The sequence below is a fragment of the Trachymyrmex septentrionalis genome, unplaced genomic scaffold (assembly GCF_001594115.1).
Source record: "Trachymyrmex septentrionalis isolate Tsep2-gDNA-1 unplaced genomic scaffold, Tsep1.0 scaffold79, whole genome shotgun sequence".
NCBI classification, from domain to species: Eukaryota; Metazoa; Arthropoda; class Insecta; order Hymenoptera; family Formicidae; genus Trachymyrmex; species Trachymyrmex septentrionalis.
In genome coordinates, this window is record NW_017305977.1 from 897,565 (window position 1) to 915,439 (window position 17,875).

At 32.7% G+C, this 17,875-nt stretch overlaps 2 protein-coding genes across 5 annotated transcripts; both read right to left on the bottom strand.

Moving 5' to 3' along the window:
- Positions 1–380: 380 nt before the first annotated feature.
- LOC108754293 (FAST kinase domain-containing protein 2, mitochondrial-like) lies at positions 381–7,532 on the bottom strand. Of its 4 annotated transcripts, XM_018496494.1 has the most exons (7): positions 7,454–7,532; positions 7,223–7,338; positions 5,919–6,049; positions 5,057–5,846; positions 4,299–4,972; positions 795–915; positions 381–715 (listed from the first exon to the last, which is right to left on the bottom strand). In XM_018496494.1, the coding sequence occupies exons 2-7, from the start codon at positions 7,225–7,227 to the stop codon at positions 493–495; spliced, it is 1,944 nt and encodes a 647-aa protein (XP_018351996.1). In that variant the 5' UTR covers positions 7,228–7,338; positions 7,454–7,532; the 3' UTR covers positions 381–492. The 4 variants fall into 4 exon arrangements, with proteins under 4 accessions (XP_018351996.1, XP_018351995.1, XP_018351998.1 ...); XM_018496493.1 differs by lacking the exon at positions 7,454–7,532 and having other exon boundaries at positions 7,223–7,447; XM_018496496.1 differs by lacking the exon at positions 7,454–7,532 and having other exon boundaries at positions 7,089–7,447.
- Positions 7,533–10,134: 2,602 nt separating this feature from the next.
- On the bottom strand, positions 10,135–11,901 carry LOC108754279. The gene is made up of 2 exons (XM_018496476.1): positions 11,549–11,901; positions 10,135–10,381 (listed from the first exon to the last, which is right to left on the bottom strand). Exons 1-2 carry the CDS (start codon positions 11,899–11,901, stop codon positions 10,135–10,137), a joined length of 600 nt encoding a protein of 199 aa, XP_018351978.1.
- Between the last annotated feature and the right edge of the window lie 5,974 nt (positions 11,902–17,875).

Consider the following 17,875-nt stretch of genomic DNA (forward strand, 5'->3'; position numbering starts at 1 on the left):
CTATAATAATTATTTTGTCCTGTTCGTGATCTAGAAAAAAATTTTAATTTGTAAACAATGTAATGAATACGCATGCCACGCACGCACACACATATGTACCAGAGAGAATCAAGGAAGAGTGAAACGGATATTGTTTCTCTTCTCTAATTGGTTCCGCCATTTATAATGCAACTTCCGCAAATGTGCATGTGTATATATGTACATACATGTCATACACACAATACTAATGCATAATACTAATGTATGCAGTACCGTATGTTCCATCACACTCCTATATTTCGTACTCATTTCAACGATGCACTAAAAATGGTGGAAAATTGCAAAATAGTAGAGGACTTTTCGATTCAGTTTTTTATTAAGAATAGCACTATATGATTAGTGAGCGTTTTAAAAAAACACTCTGTATATACATATATTAGTTACATTCAAAAAATATCATTCAGAATATATCCGACAATCCTACACATTTTCTTGTCGATTATAAAATATATTTTATTTCGTTAAGGATGAATCATCTTCACATTTTAATCTTATAGCTCGCATCAGATATGGAACTTTTTCGTATTCTGGTAATTTCATCCAAGAACTAGAATTTATCGCAATTACATTTGTTTTTATTAATGCTTCAACGGATTTTATTTTTAATGACCATGTACTTTTTATTCTTTGAGAATTCACAGCATATGCAGCTTCAGGTAAATTGAAAATAAGTATCCTAAAATGTACACACTGATAACAAACAAGCAATGCAAAAAATCAATTGTAGTGTATTAAATAAGCGTATGTGTTCTTACATCTGACTTTGGCTTGGAGTTTGTATATCTTCAACGTACACGTTAGTTGTATTGTACGCCAGTACATTAGATGTATTAATTGCAATAGGATATCCTCCTTTTCTCATTACAATAACGTGATCTACAATGATGAAATTTTAGATAAACTTCAAGTTACTAATCGCAGTTCAAAAAATCGCAGAAAAAATTAATGACATGAAAAATTATTAAAAATAATGTAAGGTGATCAATTACACAGGCTTACAAAAAAATATTTTTTTTTAATTCAGAAACTATATATCCCAAAAATTTTTGGCATACCAAAACTAAATCTATAGCTAAAATTGCTCCATCACGTTAGGTTTTTGAGATATCTGATATACTAATCTTAAAGTGTCAAAAAGATCTATTTTGAGCATTTTTTAATTAGAATATCTCGTAAACTTAATGTGATGAAGAAATATGAGCTGCGGATTCAAAATTAAAATGCGGATTCAGCAATTCAGAAAAATCTATGAAAATCACCTATGATTATAAATGGATCAACACAAAAAGTAAAAAGAAATAGATATATCGTAAGTGTACTCACCACCTTTAGTTGAAGAGATAACAATTTTTTGTTTATGTTCTTCTTATAGAATTCTAAGATATAGAATAAAAATTTTTTCACAATTTTTTATCAACTTTTTAGGACTGCATTTTCTTATTTTTACCAACATGAGAAAATACGGTATTAAAAAATTCTGAAAAAATTTTCGGAACTTTATGAGAAGGAAATAAACAATTTTTGTCTCTTACAGTTTTTCTATGAAGTTGATAGTATTTGAGTAAAAAATTATTGAAGACCAATTTTCGACAATTTTTAGCAATTAATATTTTATTGCTAAAATCATAAAATGGTAGAAAATTTTTCTTCTCAATTTAATCTATTCTGCTCCTATGTAAAAACTTTATCATTACTTTCTGTGTGTGTGTGTGTGTGTGTGTGTGTGTGTGTGTGTGTGTGTGTGTGTGTGTGTGTGTGCGCGCGCGCGTGTAGGTGGATGTGTGTGTGTGTATAGGATGTCCCACAATTCGTGACCGAAATTTTAATAATATATAAACATTATAAGATTAAGAACGACCGTATAAATACATCAAATACAATAAAGAATACCGATCATGGCGTTCTTTATCGTATTAATAACATATTTTTAAAAATAAGATACAAATCCTAATATCAAAATGTCGCTATAATAGTTTTTAAATTAATAACGATTAAAGTTAACTGATCACAGAGCTGACATTTCGCACGCTCAGGGATGGTTTATCACACAAGCAGATGTTCGTAAGTCTATGTTTACCGCACGTGAGATTGAAGTAACGTATACAATGCTAAACAATAATTTTGAAATACTTCACTAATCACTTAAACATAGAAAATAATTACATATGCAATGTACATAACATACAAATATCACAGGAATAAAAAATAATAAATATGTATAGCGAATTATTTTAATTATATATAAGGAATTAATTCAAAAACTATTATAGCTTCAACATTTTGATATTAGAATTTTTGTCTTATTTTTAAGCCAGAAATGTGTTATTATAATTTTGATCACAAAATATGGGACACACGCACACGCACACACGCGATATAAACACAGGGTATCCAGAAAATCGCCCGCAATGTTTTGGAAAGTGATATTCTTTTGGGATTCAAGAAGAAAGACGAAAGCTGTATTAAAGATCCGGAAAGAAGTCGTTTCCGAGTTATAACCACTTTTATGTTAAAAAAATTGTAATTTATTTTTCACAATCGCAATTATAATTTATTTTATTAGTGCTTTAACATAAATAACTACGTTTCGAACCAATTCGGCATTACCTACACTGCACTACGTAGAGACATAGTGCGCTTAGCATCTTCTTCTAATAGAATAAAAAAACTTTTTAATAAAAATATTAAAAAGGGGGAATGTCAAAACGGACTGAACTATGCCTCTACATGATGCATCCTGGATAATGCTAAAATAGTCTGAAATGTAGTTATTTATGTTAAAACACTAATGAAATAAATTATGATTCTGATTATGACAAACAAATTACAATTTTTTTAACATAAAAGTGTTATAACTCGGAAACGACCTATTTCGGTACTAATGTTAGTTTTTTTTTTCTTTTTGAATCCCGAATCATTTCATGAAGTATTGCAAGCAATTTTCCGGACACTGTGTGTGTGCGCGCGCGTGTGTGTGTGTCTTACGCGCAGAGTATCCCGTTTTAAAAGATCCATTCAAATATCTCAGATTTAATGCAGACACTGCATTAAATCGAAAAGTATTTCAGGCAAAAATTTTGTGACTTCGAGGGGAACATAAGATGGTTCGACCTTGGATAGCATTGTCAAGGTCAGGGCAAAGTCATTCTGAATTTTTTTAATGGAATTTTCAATTTTTCATTGCATATTCTTGTAGCTTACCTCAAAAGCTTTTCAAAAAACTATAAGTCCATTTTCATTAAGTACTTTGCGAGTTATAAGGCTTTGCAAGTTACAGCACCGTCAGTATTCGCATTACCTAAGGTATCTGATCGACGGCTAAAATCTTTTGAATGTTGTTCAGGATCTCTTATTTTCATTTTTGCACTAAAAATTCATTTTTATGTAAAAATGAAAATAAAAGAAACAATCTCCAGTGACCTTGATCTTAACAAATATTATTCAGGATATGATCCTGAACAACATTCAAAAGGTTTTAGCCGTCTCAGACACCTTGCATATTGCTAATGTCGGTGGTTTCTGGGATATTTGAATGGATCTTTTAAAATGGGATACCCTGTATATATCTTTTTTGTATTTTTCGTTACACACACACGCACGCACGCACGCACGCACGCACGCACGCACGCACGCACGCACGCATGCACGCACATATATATTACAAAAAGTACAAAAAAGATTTTTAAAAAGTAAAAGTAAAAACTTCGAAAATAAAAAAATTAATAAGAATAAAAAATAAAAAATATGGAAATCCATAACCATTATATTCACATTCGTAACTCAGTTCGGCTAAGAATGATAACATATTTGCAATATATTTTTTTTATTATATTGCGTGGACCCATTTATAATCATAGATGATTTTCATAGATTTTTTTTTTATATTAAATTCGAATTCGCAACCCATATTTCGTCATTATATCAGGTTTACAATAATCCAAAAACATTTAAAATAGGCCCTTTTGACACTTTAAGGAATAATATCTCAGAAACCTGACGTGATGAAATAATTTGGGCTACGGATTTAGTTTTAGCATTAGCATATCAAACATTTTCGGGATTACATACTGCTATTTCTTGATCAAAATTCATATCGGCATATAATTTAATAATCAAATTATATTATTATTTTGAATGTTTATCAATTTAAGGAAAATTAACATATTATTTAAAGATTAAATATTCTTAAGTTGCATATACAAAAGATATTTTTCCTTAATAATGTACAGAGAATAATTTTACTTTTATTAATAACTTACCAATGTAATGTCCAAGTTTTGTCCTCAAGCTATTATGAACATACTGAGGGCCACCTAACGCTAATTCTAATGCCGGTTTTAAGGAAAATGTAGGACGTATGGAACTAAGCAATGTTCTGTGTATGTTTACAGCATCTTCAAGTAAATCTTGCGATGGCCATGGTCCATTATACATAGGATACAGCGTCTTAACACTCTGATACAAAAGTAATAACTCTCTCATATATATATTGTTCATTGGATCAGTTTTTATAATCTTGTTACATATCTGAGAAAAGACTTTGCTGATTAAACTTGGGCTGTAACAATCTAATGCAATCAAATGTAGAACAAATTGAATCATAGATGTGTTAAACATTTTGTTCTCCAATATCTCTTCATTCGCCAATATCGCATTTCGTATAATATCCCAAAATACTGGTTTGTAATCAGCATTAATTAATCCTTCTAAGAAAATAGATATTCTAAAATATGATGAGTTTTCTAGTAATTTTGGTTTTTCGAAACATTTTGCTGCTAAATATTCTAAAAAGGGTATATGAACATAATTTAGATCATTCAAATGTTTCAGCAGACGGATACAATTGTTAAAAGAAAGTTCTTCTGTAGATAATGCTGAATTGACAAAAGCATCCATCAGTGCTTCATTGTAAAACTTGCATCCATATTCTTTGCTACAATAATAATATAATGTCAATATTTTATTTTCACAATGTCAAATATTAATATGAGAACCTTATAATATAACGAGGACATACTTCCTTGCAATGGCCAACACTAATTTATGAAGTCCCGTTAATATCTCTCCCATATTTAATTGTTTTGCATTACTTATTAAAATCTTCTGAATGTTAAATAGTAATTCAAAATGCATCGGAGATAGATAAGAGGTAACACATAAGCTACAAAGTATAGACCAAGCTGTTTGTGCATCCAGATCCTTTTCAAATTTTTGTAATGACTTCAGTATTATATTTTGTATTTTTGGATTATTAATACTATTTTCATTTATAAATCTTAAAGATCGTTTCAACATAATAATATTATCTGGATCTAATTTTGTAGGTAACTGCGTCTCAAAAACAACAGGCAGTGCTATCAATAAAGCATCCCTCAATGGTGTACTATCCATTTTCTTGAATATAAATGATATAATAATTATATTTTTAAGTGATAGTTCATTTATATTTGCACGAATCATTTGCAATAATGACTGAATTAAAACTGAGTTGACTGGAATCTTAAAATATGTCAATACTTTCAGACTAATAATAATTTCGTTGGTTTTCATAAGTCTAATATTTCTATTTAATACTTCGCACAGGTGCATAAAACCTATATGCTGGTTAATATTTTGCAAATCTCTATCATCCACGTGTTTAAAAGCTTTAGATAATATACACATCGTGTTAATAGCATCTTCTAGAGTCATATTTATATTATTTTTTGTTATTTTCTCCAATATTTCCATATATTTATATGACTTGATATCATTGAATACATAATTTTTTTCTGCTGATGATGTACAATCCTCCAGCTGTATATGATCTAAAAAAACAGATACATTCTGTTGAAATATTATATTTATATTACAAATGTGTATCTAAAATATTAGATTACTTGTCAAACTGGTATTACAAATTCGTGATACTTTTTGTATCGTTTGTAAAGGTACTACATAATTCGATAGGACTGTCCAATGGCGTACTATTGGATATAATCGCAGAAGTCCATTTAAAGCTCCGTTCATTCTACTGATAAATAAAGCTATTATTACAGTGTAACAATAATTATTTCAAAAAATTAAAAAAAATTAATTTTATAATATGACATATTTAGAGTGTAATCAATTTCATAAAGGTGTCTCCAGAAGATATGTCATGCCTGCTAATGTTGATTAATGCATTGATAACCAATGCTAAGTTAATGTTGGTCATATATAAATATGCAGTATGACACAGATGCATAGTTTGCTATATGAATATAGGTCATGTGTTTAAAGAACATATGTGATAACGTTAGAAAAGATGGATAATGTAGAGATTTGAAGAGGTAATTGTGTAGCAGGAATTGTGATTATTTCTTGTGTATAATTTTTACATAATAAAAAGAGAAAAAACGAAAAAAAGAAGATTGGCAGATGACATCTTTAAATAGAAGTAGATAAAAGATTTTATTACATACATAATATACTTTTATAATTTATCTATTTTTAGCCTCTATTTATTCTTAATTATTTTAATTTTTAGACATTTAAAATTTTATTCTGTACTGTTTTTCTTTATATTTGAAGTGCTCACATTATTTGAATAACTCAAATAAATAAACTTTTATCTTAAAAAAAAGTAGCTGCGTAAGTAACTTATTTAAAGGAACTTCATAAATGTTACACTTTTACTTCATTTGTCAAATATAAAAACTAAATTTTTTCTAGAAATAATAGTACAAATTCAATGAATAAGTGAAAAAAAAATATTCTGGAAAATTTGAAAATCTCTACAAAATGTCTGAATTTGATTTTGAATATCTATTAAATAAAATTACTCTGATAGAAATTTTTTTCTTGAAGTATAATGATTGATGATGAAATATTACTGACAGTGTAATGAACAAAGACGAAATATTACTGCAATTATAACTGAAATTATAATCTTACAATACAAATTCGTGTGTGAAAGCACTTGTAAAGCCGTATGTACTAATTATAAATGAATTATGAACAACCGGTATATATAACCTCTAATTGAGAATAAAAGGTTAGAAACATTTAAATGTCGTTTGGGTACTTACGCAATCGCTAGTCTCTATTTTGTACTGTAAAAAATTATGAACGATACTAGCGGCGTTACAGTGCGACACAATGCAAAATTGGTTAACTAGATAACTTGTTATTTTTAAATTATACATGCTTCAAATGTAATAACCGCATTTATGTCTTCTTCCTCTTCGCGAAAATGGCCCCAAATCAGAATCGACGGCCACAATCGAAAATGCCGCTTATGCGGTGAGTAACAAAAATCAATATGCAGAATACGAAAGTCTAAAAGAATAACATAAACTCAATTGCGCGTTTGAAGCCAGTCACATTTTCCAAAAATAATGACGAAATAACGCCTCCGATCACGTCGGTAGACATCGAAACTTTTGGTACTCACCGAGAATCGAGAAACTAAAACTGCGTTTATGGTTTATGGTGCATATACAATTTAAAGCGTCTTCTCATGCTGATGCTCGACCACAGGTTTAAGGGTGTAGCGGATTGCTACATAATTCAGGAAATGTCCTAGGCATGTCGGTAAAGAAGAAAACTCACTAAAGAGGCCAGACTCGAAGTTAAGTGGTTGGCCGTGGCGTTTCGTCTCGGTCCCATACTACCAGACTTATCAGTAAAGCGATGTAGTGGGGATCTGCCTTAGACACTCCGGAATCAATTTCAGTCGTTATCCTATTTAAAGGATCTTTGCGTGACTGAGGTGCTTGCGCGAAACCGAGCGCGTCCCGTCATCTCTGGTAGTGGTTGCCACAAGAGAATCCTAAAATGAAGCCCGAACTCCAATGAGACCGATCGCTGTTTTACTGATAAAAATGCGACACATTGATATATCTTTATATACTACTACATCAATATCATATCCACACATACTTACATATTTTTTAACGATAATTATTCAGAATAATCCCCTTACTTTAGATTTTAATAAAATTAGGCTTATTTGATGTGTTTTTGCACGAAACAAAAGAATCTTTAAGAAAACACATTGGGTCGGGCTCCGCGAACCAAGATGGATTATCCATACAGCACCGATTATTGCGGATATTTTTAGAAATGTTTTAACTTTTGATGTCTTATGTGTAACAATTCTGAAATTCTACAATTTTCATATGAAATGTTTTAACAGAAATGTTTCTAAAATCTATCATAGATAATAAACTGAAAAACATATTTAAAGAACAAAAAAATTATGATATTAGAATGACTCTAAAAGTCATTTTTTTTATCAATCACGATTCGGTTTAACGTCATTTTAATGTTATTGTGATTTGTTCTACTTTAATTGCGAAAAACTTTTCGCAATTATATATACCCAGCAAACGAGAATGGATTAAAATGGATTGAAATTTGGTTCTATCCGAATGCGCGCGCGCGCGTATTTTAAATAGCGAATACTTTTTTTTAATTTAATTGGATTCAATTGGATTCAATTAGATTCAATTGAATGTAATTGAATTGAAAAACTGCATTTCAACATTTTGAATTGAACAGTATTCACAATTGTGTATTTGTGCACAGAAAAAGATAATATTATTTTTGGATTGAAAGACATAGAGATATGCTCCATGCAATTCTTATAAACGAATAAAAATGCATTCAGGATTGAAAAGCATTCATTTTAACATTTATGAATCAATATTTCTGAAAATCTGAATCCATTTCAATTCATTTCAATCCATTCTCGTTTGCTGAGTAAATTTTCGTACAGCAAATTGATTTGAATGATCTGGAATTCCAAATGCTTCGGATAGAATGGAATTTGTAGACAAGAGTCGGCATGGAACATATCTGGAACTCCATATGTAATTTGGATATAACAGAATTTCCAGTGCAAGAAACCACATTTGACCATTACGTTCAAATTACGAATCAATTATACGAACGTGCTTGGAATTTTTAGCAGGGTATGGATAATTCTCATTCATTTTTACAATGTTTTAAAACGATCTTATCATTTCGTTTTATTCAAATTCTTTTTTTTATAAATTTTTTTTTTATAAAAAAGATTTTGGATAAAACATCGTGTCTGAACAAGATACATTTATCCACATAAGTGTATACAATTATTATATTTATCTTACGTTAATGAAATTCACATAAGTGTACAAAAAGAGTGTGTAAAAAAATAATATTAGGAAATGATCGAATTTCCAGTTTATGCACAATGCACAGAAAGTAAAATTTTGGATTAATATTATACATGAATAATTACACACACAGACACACACACACGCGCGCGCGCACACACACAGACAGCACAGCACATTTTTAAAAAATATATAAAATGTACATGGACGTTTTGGACACATTAAAAACATCCAGATTAGATCCATAGATATTTTAAAAACGTTTTAAAGATATACATATCTAGTGTTACCATATTGGAATTCTTAAAAACGTCTATTTTAAGTCGCAATGGACTAAAAACTGAATTAAATTAATGTATTAAACAAATTTAGGATCATAATCAAGACAAAATAATCCTTATATAAGTATTATTATTAATTAATATCTTATTCCAGAATAAACATCATAAAATTATGAACCAAATAATAATAAGTAACGGGCAAAATAAGAGTCAACACATTTTTTTGAAATTAACAAAAAAATATATTTCAATTAACAAAGGTAAAATTACATAACGTTACAAGTTTCGGCTACCGGATTGAGCCCTCTTCAGACATTAACATAACGAAAAAATCGCAGAACAAAATCAATTATCGCAAATGATCGTATATTCATAACATTCACAGTTCTGGTGAGTCTTGATGTAGAGTTCGACATTATTTCCGTACGATTGAATCCGTCAAATCCGTATTAAAAAAATCTTGGCAAAGCTCTAGTTGATAAAAAGAAAAACTTGAAAACTTTACACAAAAAGATCTACGCGTAAATGAATTAACATACCGGGAATCTAACAAATAATAAAAGAATTATAATCAGAACTCACTAGAATGTGTAACAAAATTCAAACGATTGTGTCCAGAAAGGAATAAAAAACTTTTGGAATATATACAGGAAGTACGAACGCAGATGTGTAAGACAGACATTACGCGTCGGTTACTATGTACGTTCAGTAATGCTGATCAAAACAGACTGAGAGAAGAGACGGACTGTTAGTATCAGAAAGTCAACTTTATTTATGATGGGAATAGAAGCCTTGTAGAGGCCATCGGTATCAGTTTGTAAGTTGAGACCATTCTTCTGTTTCCTGATATTAAGCATCTCTGAAACCAAATGTCTCCGATAACAAGGCTCCTCGTCTAAAATTACGACTTCGTCCCATTGGAATTCGTGATCCAGCTGTCTCCTATGCTCAGTTATGACAACGCCCAAAAAGTGTTGTATCTAATGTGATTGCAATGTTCAGCAATCCTGGTTTTTAATTTTCTGCTTGTGTGTCCCACGTATGAAGCATCACAATCATCATACGAAATCCTGTAGACCACATTGCTCTTCGATATATGTGGACAAATATCTTTCTGTACTTTAATGTATTTGTTCAATTTATTGAGACTACGGAAAGATACCCTGATGTTGTTTTTATTGAAACGTTTGAACTTTTCCGTGTGGAAAGGGATAAATGATACCGTAAGCCAAGAAACAGATTCACTCGTCCCGACATTGTCAGCCAAAACTCTATGTGTTATATGTCTATTTCTAATCAAATTTTTTATACGTTGATTGACTGTGTCAAAAATGAATGTCAGTGGATAGTCATTGTCTAATAAAATGTTGATAATAAACGTCAAATTCTGTGTGTGAAACTTTAAGTCTGATAGTAAAAAAGCTCTATCAACCAGCGAAAGAATCGTCCCTCTCTTTTGTGCCATGGGATGGGCTAGAATTAAAATTCAAAAACTTCCCTGAAAAGGTCGACTTACGGTACCAATCAAAATTAAACCTGTTCTCATTAATAGATATAGTAACATCCAGAAAATTAATTACGTCTCCCCCCACTTCTGAAGTAAATTGCAAATGCGGATGGAATAAGTTAAATTGTTCTAATAACAAATCAATTTTCGAGGAAACAACCACAGTACAAATGTCATCCACGTATCTAAAATAAAATACTACATCTAAGTCCAACAACATCAAGGACATTGTCTCAAGTCTCCTCATCACCAAGTCCGCTATTATAGGAGATAAAGGAGAGCCATGAGAGTGCCGAAGCTTTGCTTATAAATTGCATTGTTAAATGAAAAAAATGTGGAATCGAGAATAAACCTTATCTCAAAAATTCCTTTCTAGGAAGAGGGCAATCTCTGGAAATGAAATCCCACTGTTCATTAACACAGTCGACCGCTATCTCCATTGGAACAATCGTGAATAAAGATTTAGCATCCAATGAAATTATTCGTCTGTAATGTGTAACCTTTTTAATTTATCGACTAATTCGAAACTATTTTTAATGTAACTATTCGCTTTGAGAATGGATTTGAATAATATGTTATGCAAATATGTAGCCAATGGATACAGCGGACTACCTATCGAAGAGACGATGACCCTTAGAAGACAACCAGGTTTATGAATCTTCGGCAATCCATAGACTTTCGGAAGTGATCCGTCACTACGATATAACGTTCTGTACTTAGTGTCGCTAATATAATTTTTTGTTTTCCATCTGGTGAGCATGGACCTTAAAGCCGTCGTGAGTTTCTTAGCAGGATCTTTATTGACCAGAACATATGTGTCTACGTCACTTAATAAAGTGGTCATTTTATTCATGTATGCGTCTTTGTCCATAACAACCGTGATGTTACCCTTGTCAGCGTGCGTAAAAATAATGTTAGGATGCGCCGATACAAGTGTACATGTGTCCGATTCCATTTTTTGTAATTGTTTGTCCGTAGGTGATATAAAAAATAGGAGAAAAAATGATTTTCAAAAATAGAATTGAATGATTAGTGATAGCAATCTTCTTATCAATAGGCATATAAAATTATGATAAAAAAAAAACGTTTTTCCCTAAATTCGGGAACTAATTTTCAAAATGCTTCGAAATGGTCACCCATCCGGTTGCATATCGCCATCTATTATCCTTAACTTCTGAAATTGTATGGAAACCACTGCACTTTGATGATCCACCTACCCATCAAACGAGAATGGATTAAAAATTAAAATGGATTAAAATTTTTTCTATCCGAATGCGTATTTTAAATAGCAAATACTTTTTTTGGATTTAATTAGATTCAATTGGATTCAATTAGATTCAATTGGAAGCAACTGGATTGAAAAACTGCATTTTCTATTCAACATTTTGAATTGAACAGTACTCACAATGCACAGAAAAAGCTGAAAGGAAGCGATACTCCGAAAGAATGCAAGCTTCCGTAAATAAAAAATTAAAGCTTTAATGCTTTAAATTGTATACCAGGATCTTTCTTATAGACAACATCAGTTGACTAATAGACTTTTAATTATAAATAATAATAAATAAAGGGCAAAGTAAGTCAACACATTTCTTTAAAAAGTCACACAATTAAAAGAATAATTATAAAAAAATATTAAAAAAAGAAAAGTAAAATTATATTATATTATGAAAAAATAAAATATAAATAATAAAAACTCAGTTACAAGTTTCGGCTACCGGATTGAGCCCTCTTCAGACGTTAACATAACGAAAAAAATCGTAGTACAAAATCAATTATCGCAAATGTTCGCATATTTATTACATTCGCAGTTCGGATGAGTCTTAGTGTAGAACTCATTGTTCCCGTACGATTGAACAGTCAAATGTGTTTCGAATATCTTGGAAAAGTTCTAGTTGATAACAAAGATAAAAAGACTTCTTACAAAAAAAAATACACGCAAATAAATTAACATACCGAAAATCTAATAAGAAATAAAGACTCAAAAATCATGTGTAAATTACTCAAACCAGTGTGTCCATATAAGAATAAAAAAACTTTTAGAATATATACAGAAAGGTGGAACGCAGATGTGTAAGACGGACATTACGTATCAATTATTGTGTACGCTCGCTGCTACGAATCACCATGAACTGAGAGAAAAGACAGTCTGTCAGTTTCGAAAAGTCAAACTTTGTTTACAATAGGTATACGAGGTCTGTTCAAAAAGTATCGCGAATTTTGTGTTTCTTCAAAAATTATTTATTTATTCATGAATATCTATTTTGTCCCCTTCAAAGTAATCCCCATCAGATATTATACACTTGTGCCAACGTTTTTTCCAATCCTCGAAGCACTTCAAAAAATTATTTTTTGTGATCTTGTTCAGCTCCTCCTTCGATGCCGTCTTTATCTCCTCAATCGTAGCGTAGCGTCGTCCTTTCATGGGCCTCTTCAGTTTCGGGAACAAGAAAAAGTCACAGGGGGCCAGATCTGGGGAATACGGTGGCTGCGGCATCATTAGTGTGTTGTTTTTGGTCAAAAATTCGCGCACAAGCAACGATGTGTGAGCAGGGGCGTTATCATGGTGCAAAAGCCAATTTTTGTTCTTCCACAAATCCGGGCGTTTCTGGCGGATTGCTTCGCGCAAATTGCGCATAACTTGCAGGTAATATTCCTTATTGACCGTTCCGATTGGCCAATACTATTTTCTTCACTTCATCAATGTTTTCGTCTGTTGTTGACGTGCTCGGGCGTCCGGCACGCTCTTCGTCGTTCACATCTTCTCGGCCCTCTGAGAACATTTTGTACCACCGATAAACGTTGCTTCGGTCCAAGGTAGCTTCACCATATGCCACAGTCAACATTCGGAATGCGTCCGCGCACTTAATTTTGTTTTTCACACAAAATTTGATACAGATTCTTTGATCCATTTTTTTGAATAGGCAAAAATCGAAGACGAGCCAAAACACGTGCAAGCAAAGCAGCTGTCAAAAATTAACTGAACATTCAAAATGGCCGAACTTGTCAGTATAAGTGAGAGACATGAGTACCAACATAACGCCACAAAAAATCGAAAATCGAATATACGTAACTCGCGGAAATTCAAAATTCGCGATACTTTTTGAACAGACCTCGTATATGGTATGCCTTATGAAGACCTTCGGTGTCAGTTTGTAAATTCAAACTATTTTTCTGCTTCTTAATATTGAGCATCTCAGAAATAAGCGTTTCCTAAAGCAAGGCTCTTTATCTAAAATTTTAACATTATCCCATTGGAAATCATGATCATAATGTAGCCTGTGCTCCGTTATGACAGAACGGACAGAAATGTTATGTCTAATATGATTACGATGTTCTGTAATTCTGGTTTTTAATTGTCTGCCCGTCTGTCCAACGTACGACGCATTACAATTATTGCACGATATCTTATAGACTACATACATTACTCTTAAATGTATGGGGATAAATATCCTTTTATACTTTAATAAAGGGTGGGCCATCTATTGGTACGTTTAAAAATGCGATCAAATGAGCATACATTGATATTTTTTATTAATTTTTTTTTTGTTGTGAAGCTAAAAGTATCCGCGTCAAGAATGAAAAACGATTTCGTTCATGTGGCTCCCTCTACTGGCCTTACAGTATGCCATTCGGTCACCCCAATTATTCAAAAACGTACCAATAGATGGCCCACCCTTTATATTTATCCATTTTGTTAGGACTATGAAAAAATACCTTGATGTCGTTTTTATTGAACCGTTTAAATTTTTCTGTGTGAAGAGGAATAAATGGTACCGTAAGCCAAGATGCAGAATCGTTCGTGCATTGTCAACCGAATCTTTATGTACTGTGTGTCTATTTTTAATTAAATTTTTAATACGTTAATTAACTGTGTCAAAAATAAAAGTTAATGGATAGTTATTATCTAGTAAAATGTTAATGATAAATGTCAGATTTTTTGTATGAAACATAAAGTCGAAAAGAAAATAAGCTCTGTCAACTAACAAAAAAATTGTGCCTTTTTTTTGTGAAATAGGATGATTTGAATGAAAATTTAAAAATCTTCCTGAAAAAGTAGGTTTACGATACTAATCAAAAATAAAATAATTCCTGTTGATAGATATAGTAATATCCAGAAAATTTATCTTATCTCCCCCTATTTCTGTAGTAAATTGAAGACGCAGATGAAATGAATTAAATTGTTGTAGTAAAATATCAATTTTTGAAGGAGAAACCGCGGTACAAATATCGTCTACATACCACTATAATAAAACAAAATATCCAGATTCAACGACATCAAACACACCGTCTTTAATCTCCTCATTACTAGATCTGCTATTACAGGTGATAAAGGAGAGCCCATGAGAGCCGAAGTTTTGCTTATAAATTTTATTGCCAAAAGAAAAAAAAGTGGAATCTAACAAACCGTATCGCTCCCAAAAACTCATTTTTAGGCAGAGAACAATCCTTGGAAATAAAACTTTATTGCTCATTAACACAATCAACTCTCTCTATTGGAACATTCGTAAAAACAGATATAATGTCTAATGAAATTAATTTATATTCACCTGTGATGTATAATCTTTTTAATTTTTTAACTAATTGAAAGCTATTTTTGATGTAACTGTCTGCTTTAGGAATAGTCTTAAATAATATATTATGCAAATATGAGGTGTAGTAAAAAGAAATCTATTATTTTTGCATTAAATTGAAGGCTTTATTTAGCATAGTTAGAATGATCCGATTTAGGTCAAATATGCACCGTTTTGTTCGATAACTTGTTGCCATTTTGAAGGTAATTTCATTATGCCTCTCTCATAGAAATCCTCGTCCCTATTGGCAAAAAACTGGGACAGTCGATTTTCACAAGCTTCTCTTGAGGCGAATTTTTCACCAGCAAAATCATTCGCCATAGACAGGAACAGGTGGTAATCACTTGGTGCCAGGTTCGGACTATAAGGTGGATGCATAAGAACCTCCCAACCAAGCTCCCGGAGCTTCTGGCGAGTCACTATCGATGTGTGTGGCCTGGCGTTGTCTTGATGGAACACAATTCCTCTCCTATTGGCCAAAGCTGGCCGCTTCTGGGCGATTGCTTCTTTCAGACGGTCCAATTGTTGACAGTACAGGTCCGAATTAAGAGTTTGGCCGTAGGGGAGCAGCTCATAGTAGATGATTCCCTGCCAATCCCACCAAACACACAGCAAAACCTTCCTGATCGTCAATCCTGGCTTGGCCACCGTTTGCGCCGGCTCATCGCGATTCGACCACGACCGTTTTCGCTTGACGTTGTCGTAAGTGACCCACTTTTCATCACCAGTAACCATTCGCTTCAGAAATGGGTCGATTTTGTTGCGATTCAGCAGCGATTCGCAGATGGAAATTCGGTCCATGAGGTTTTTTTGCGTTAACTCGTGTGGCACCCATACATCGAGCTTCTTTTTGTATCCAGCCTTATTTAAATGGTTCCAAACGGTTTTTTGTGCAATGTTTAGCTCCTGGGCAATCGAAACAGTGCTTACATGACGGTCGGACTCGACGATTTCCATTATTTTATCGACATTTTCGACAATTGGCCTTCCAGAGCGTGGTGCATCTTTGACATCAAAATTACCGGAACGGAATCGACGAAACCAAAATTGCGCGATATTGACTGTTACAGTATCAGGACCATAAACACTATTCACATTTTCAGCCTGGCTTGCGTTTTCGCCTTTATCGAAGAAAAACTGTAAAATATGGCGTATTTTCTCTTTGTTGGTGTCCATCTTTGACACGCGCTCAAACAATACTGACTCAAGCAATCACAAAACTGTCTGAGAAGTTTTTTAGTACGAAATCTTATCTTTCTAACGCCATTTGGCGTAACCCGATCGCACTTATATTTACAACGCGAGATACAGATTACTAAAGCCATCTATTGGAAAAATAATAGATTTCTTTTTACTACACCTAATATGTGGCCAATGAATATAGCGGACTGCCCTTTGAAGAGACAATAATTCTGAGAGGACAACCAGATTTGTAAATCTTCGGCAATCCATAGACTCTTGGAAGTAATCCGTCACTGCAATATAACGCTTTGTACTTAGAGTCCTTGATATAATCTTTCGTTTTCCATCTAGTGAGCATAGACTTTAAAGCTGTCGCGAGTTTCTTGGTAGGATCTTTCTTAATAGGAACATACGTGTCTGAGTCATCTAATAATATGTTCATTTTATTCATGTCTGCGTCTTTGTCCATAACAACCGTGTTACCCTTGTCAGCGTGCGTAAAAATAATGTTAGGATGCGCCGATACAAGTGTACATGTGTCCGATTCCATTTTTTGTAATTGTTTGTCCGTAGGTGATATAAAAAATAGGAGAAGAAATGATGTTATTAAAAAATGGAATGGTTCGTAAATTTTAATTATGATTAATTATGATTCAACTCGTAGGATTAATAGATTTAATAAAGTCTTTATTATTCAGTTATATATCTTTCGATAAATCGTTTCGCCAAAGATATCCGCCAGACAGTCTCATGTTCAAATCAAATTAATCATACCATGGCAATCCGTCGTCAACCAATCGCATGACGACGGTGCTTCAATCGCGACCTAAGTATTACATGAGTATTTCCCATAGGGAACTAATACCTTACCACAGTATATGCAGTAGAATTCCGCGAGGTGGCACATTGGATGCACACGTGGGTTCGTTCGCTGCGGTATTTTACGGGGCTTTTCTTGCATTTGCATAGCGCTTTTTCGCTCTAATTTGGCCTGCTAGGTGGGCTGACGCGAGTCTGTGTTCATTTTTGTGCTCTTCTTTATCTGTCTTTCCGTAAATCACATTCTCTCAGTTCCATGTCGGAGGATCGACCTTCGGCATTGTGGCCGTGGGGGGGGGGGGGGGGATAGAAGCCGCCGTTAGGTCTATAATATCGCGTAATGGCTCTTCCCTCTCA

Coding starts and splice junctions, on each gene's coding strand:
- LOC108754293 (XM_018496494.1), bottom strand. Junction 5,847..5,918: donor TTGTAATACCAGTTTGACAA/GTAATCTAATAT, acceptor CTGTTTTTTTAG/ATCATATACAGCTGGAGGAT. Junction 716..794: donor ACTCCAAGCCAAAGTCAGAT/GTAAGAACACAT, acceptor TGTACATTTTAG/GATACTTATTTTCAATTTAC.
- LOC108754279 (XM_018496476.1), bottom strand. CDS start 11,901: ATGGAATCGGACACATGTACACTTGTATCGGCGCATCCTAACATTATT. Junction 10,382..11,548: donor TCTTCGATAGGTAGTCCGCT/GTATCCATTGGC, acceptor AACTGAGCATAG/GAGACAGCTGGATCACGAAT.